At 32.9% G+C, this 4510-nt stretch overlaps 1 protein-coding gene across 1 annotated transcript; it reads right to left on the bottom strand.

Moving 5' to 3' along the window:
* Nucleotides 1-1028: 1028 nt before the first annotated feature.
* LOC129536065 (olfactory receptor 6C3-like) lies at nt 1029-1976 on the bottom strand. Its single transcript, XM_055394823.2, has one exon. The coding sequence runs from the start codon at nt 1716-1718 to the stop codon at nt 1029-1031; it is 690 nt and encodes a 229-aa protein (XP_055250798.2). The 5' UTR covers nt 1719-1976.
* Between the last annotated feature and the right edge of the window lie 2534 nt (nt 1977-4510).

Here is a 4510-nt window from a genome sequence, read left to right as displayed (position 1 = left end):
GCAGCAGCAGATGTGCTGTTGCTTCAAGTAGCTGAGTTACAGCAAACAGAAACAGAGGGAGCAAGAGACTATGGGCTCCATGCAAAAAAAAAATAGATAAAATCTAGTTAGGAATCTTCATACACAAATCTGAAAAGACACAGCCTCAGAAAAGATTTAAAAGACCCCTCAGAATCTCTAGGTTGACTGAATTGTGATGGATTTCCCTGTAGAGGTTGTTGTTTTGTCAAATGTGTAGATAACAACACAGAGTTAAAAGGAACATAGAAAAACAGAAAAGTGACCCAATCAAACAGACAAAATAATCTCAAAGCATAGACCTTAAAAAAATGGAGGTAAATAAATATCTGACAAAAATTTAGAATAACTGTCATAAATGCAATCAATGAGCTCAAGAAAGTCGAAGTGTTTTAGTTTTACTTGATTTATTTTGAATTTTTAAATATCAGCATTTTAAAAAATGATACAGAACAAGGAAATTCTATAATTAATACATAATAACTTGATAAATATTTATCCTGAAAATATGCACTTAATTTTACAAAGTATAAAGAACTACACTTAAAGTGCAATGCACTACTACATACGATATTTTTGGAATGAATTTAATGTATTATATAATGGGTAGATTCTTTAATGTTAAGAAATTATCAGTGTTCATCTTGAAAATACATCAGATATTACATACTAATTTTGAAACTTCGCATTTAAAGTGCAATGTGATATCAAATGATCATTTTAGGGACTGATATTTACAGGATTAAAACTATTTTTAACTTCATGCTATGAAGTATGTCTTAAAGAAGACAATTCTATTCTAGAATATGCTGTGGGATAAATAACTTTTACTATACTTTAAATGTCAATAAACAGTGACTGGAGAAATGGAAGAAATAGACTGAAAAATATATATTAGCAGTCATGTGGCCTGGTAAGAGGACATAAACAGCAAGCAGAGTTATACAGATATTTAGGAATTTCAGAATTTAACCTAATTGTTCTTTAAAGTGTTTTTGACCCCCCAAAAATCATTTATTAGCAGCAAATACTGCTTTATAGACCATATCTTTGAAGGCTTGTTTTACTTGTTGGTTTCTCAAGGTGTAGATGAAAGGATTTAGCATGGGGGCCACAGAGGTATTGAGAATAGCTACTCCTTTTGTCACTGATACCTTTTCTTTGGCCGAGGGATTAGCACACATGAATATACAGCTTCCATAGGAGATGGAAATGACAATCATGTGAGAGGAACAAGTGGAGAAGGCCTTTTTTCTCTGACTGGAAGATGGGATTCTCAAAATAGTCCTGACAATGAACATATAAGACAAAATCACTAAGGCCAAAGTGAACAGCAAACTAACCAAAGCAAAGTAAAAACCCATTACTTCTAGGAACCATGTATCTGAACAAGACAATTGTAAAAGGGGGAAATAGTCACACAAAAAGTGATCAATGACATTGGAAGCACAGTAATCCATCTGGAGGAGAAGCATAAGGGGCGGGAAAATGGTTAGAAACCCACCCAGCCAAGCACAGAGCACAAGCAGGCTGCAGAGTTTCCTGCTCATGATGGCTGTGTAATGCAGGGGCTTGCAGAGGGCAACATAGCGGTCATAGGACATGGCAGTTAGAATGTAAAATTCAGTCACCCCCACGAAAATAGAGAAAAATAGTTGAGCTGCACAACTGTTGTAAGAAATAGTCTTGTCCCTGGTCATAATTGCCCCCAGAAATCTAGGGATGCACACAGTAGTAAAGGAGATTTCTAAGAAAGAGAAGTTTCAGAGGAAGAAATACATTGGTGTCTGGAGATGGGAGTCCACCCAGGTTACGGTAATGACAGTCAGGTTTCCAGTGACACTTAGTACATATGTGATAAATAAAAAGAGGAAAATCACAATCTGAAGGTCAGGATCATCAGAAAGGCCTAGAAGGACAAACTCAGTGATCACCGTGTGGTTCATTTCTCTCTCTCTTTTTCTTTCAAATATATTTAGGAGGAAAGTGTATTAAAAGGGAAGAGATGAAAGATATAATTGATTATGGTCAATGTCATCATCATTAATACAATTCTAAAACATTCTCTCTAATTCATGCTGATGTCATTTTCTTTTAACTTATTTTCATTACATATTAAAATATATACGTGGTTTGTGCTTTATATAATGCTTCTCTTATTCTAATTAGAAAATCTTCATACAATAAATCACACTACTGAGAGATGATAAATGAAATTTATACTCTTTATTTTGTCCATTTAATGCAATCCCTTGCAATTTTGTTGGAACAATCCTATAAAATATTTTTCTTTTTTTCTGTCATGTATTTATTAGACTCCACCACTTAAAAAAAAGAAACAGATGATCTCACTTCCTTCAAAAGATCAAAAATGAAATTTAAAAGACTAAAGTAACAACCCATTTTCCTTTGTGCACAACTCATTACTTTTTATGAAATAACTCAATTAAAGATTTTCTTAGCAAATAAACTTTAAAATATTTAATGACTGGGGCAAATTCATATCAATGTATGGCAAAACCAACCAATATAATATTGTAAAATAACTTGCCTCCAATAAAAAATAATTACCTAAAAAAAAAAAATTAAGTTTAAAAAAAATAAATAAATAAATAAAATATTTAATGACTAAATTATTAATTTTATTTTAATATTAATGTTTATGAAGTAATTAACATAACATTAGAATGCTTTATACTTATATATATTTGTAATAACACAGAATTAATAGCTGAATTATGTTATTTAATAGGAAATATATTCACTTAAAGATTTGTCTATAATTCCATTGAAATCATTAACGTTTGGCAAATTCTGTGATTTGTTAAGAATATACATATAGAAACATTTCTATTTTTGAGCTTAAAAGGATATGCAGCATTTATTTACTTTTTGTATAGAAGCACAAACTGAAAAGTAACTACTTGCCTCAGATCATAGCAGCTCTGTCACCCAGATTGTAGCCCAGCGCATTTTCCGTTTGAACATCCTTATTTCTCAGCTATTAAGCTTTATAAAAAATGTTTTATTCCCTTGAAGTTCTGTCCCATGTTTATCTTTTGCATGAGGCAACTGATCCAAAGGGATATTCCAATAATGTGTAGGTAAACCTCTCCCATGCATACAAACCTATTCACTTAATTCCCGTCTCTTCTAGATATATCATTCTGTTTATTTGTTTTGCTAAAATCATGACAGATCCCTTCTCCTTATTTCTGATATTCACAATTCTGCTGTGAGTAATAAAATGCAAAATCATTGCCTCCGTGCCAGACACTAGCAAATGTCACATTAATCAAATTTCACTAAATTTTCTCTATTGTATGGTGGTGACTCTAGGGAAATAGTTCAGGAAATATAAACAATGTCAGAAACCTTAAGAAGATGTGGAAATACACTATCCTCCTTTTCAATAAAGTTGGTCTAGAAATTTAAGGGAGCAATATTTAAAGAGAGAACTGCAAGGAATATGACAATATTGGGTATTATGAGCATAGATACTTTAACTAGGATCTGGTATCTCTTTGGTTGCACTAATAGCTCAAAATTTTCATCTCCGTTGTTTTGACCTATGAGTAAAGTCATACTTTGATCTCCTGAGAACAAAGCAAAGTCGAGGCCAAATCTCTGCTAAGGAATAGACCATGAGGGATTTCTGGAAACCATACATGGCATTCTCAGTAGTCTCTTAATTCTCCTCTATAGTGAATCTCTCTTGAGAATGGCTATGTTCATATTTGTATTCCATAGAAGACCTCAATGCTGACTTTTATAAAATAACCACTTCTATTAACCACAATTATTTAATATTTCATGAGTAATAGAAATAAATGAGAAATCTTATAAAAATAAAACTTTTAATCAAACATATCCTTGATCAGTAGACAGTATATACAAATAACAGATTCTTAAAGCAATAAGGATCTAACCAAATAGTTAATGTGTTTGTTCTGAAGTCAATAATGACTTCATTAGACAATGAAACCTTGGTACTCTACATGATACACTAGCAAGGTAGAAGTCACTAGGAAATAAGTGCCTACTAAAACAAGATTGAAGAAACTTGCATAATGAATAGGAGGCCTGTGCATGGTGCTGGCATTTTCCAAATGCATCTGAGAGCTAAAAGAAAAAAAAAATTATATATAACTTCAATATTTCAGTCATCTCATAACCAAGGAGATGGCATTACCAATAATAAATCCTGGTCCTATAATCTCCTTCCAATGAACACCGAGTGAACTCCGGGAGTTGGTGATGGACAGGGAGGCCTGGCGTGCCGTGATTCATGGGGTCCCAAAGAGTCGGACACGACTGAGTGACTGAACTGAACTGAACTGAATAGTCTCCTTAATTATATAAATGATTTAATCAAAGCTTTCCCTCCTGTCTCATATGAATATTAGTGTGTTGACTGGGAAAGGTTGGGACTGAGAATTAGTATGAAGCATCTATAGATTCAGATGACTCAAAAGCTGAATTTGGAAGCACC

Source organism: Moschus berezovskii, chromosome 6 (genome assembly GCF_049115385.1).
Source record: "Moschus berezovskii isolate FMDL1 chromosome 6, NW_MosBer_1.0, whole genome shotgun sequence".
NCBI classification, from domain to species: domain Eukaryota; kingdom Metazoa; phylum Chordata; class Mammalia; order Artiodactyla; family Moschidae; genus Moschus; species Moschus berezovskii.
Note: the sequence above shows the minus strand (reverse complement) of the source record. Positions and strands in the feature narration are given on the sequence as shown.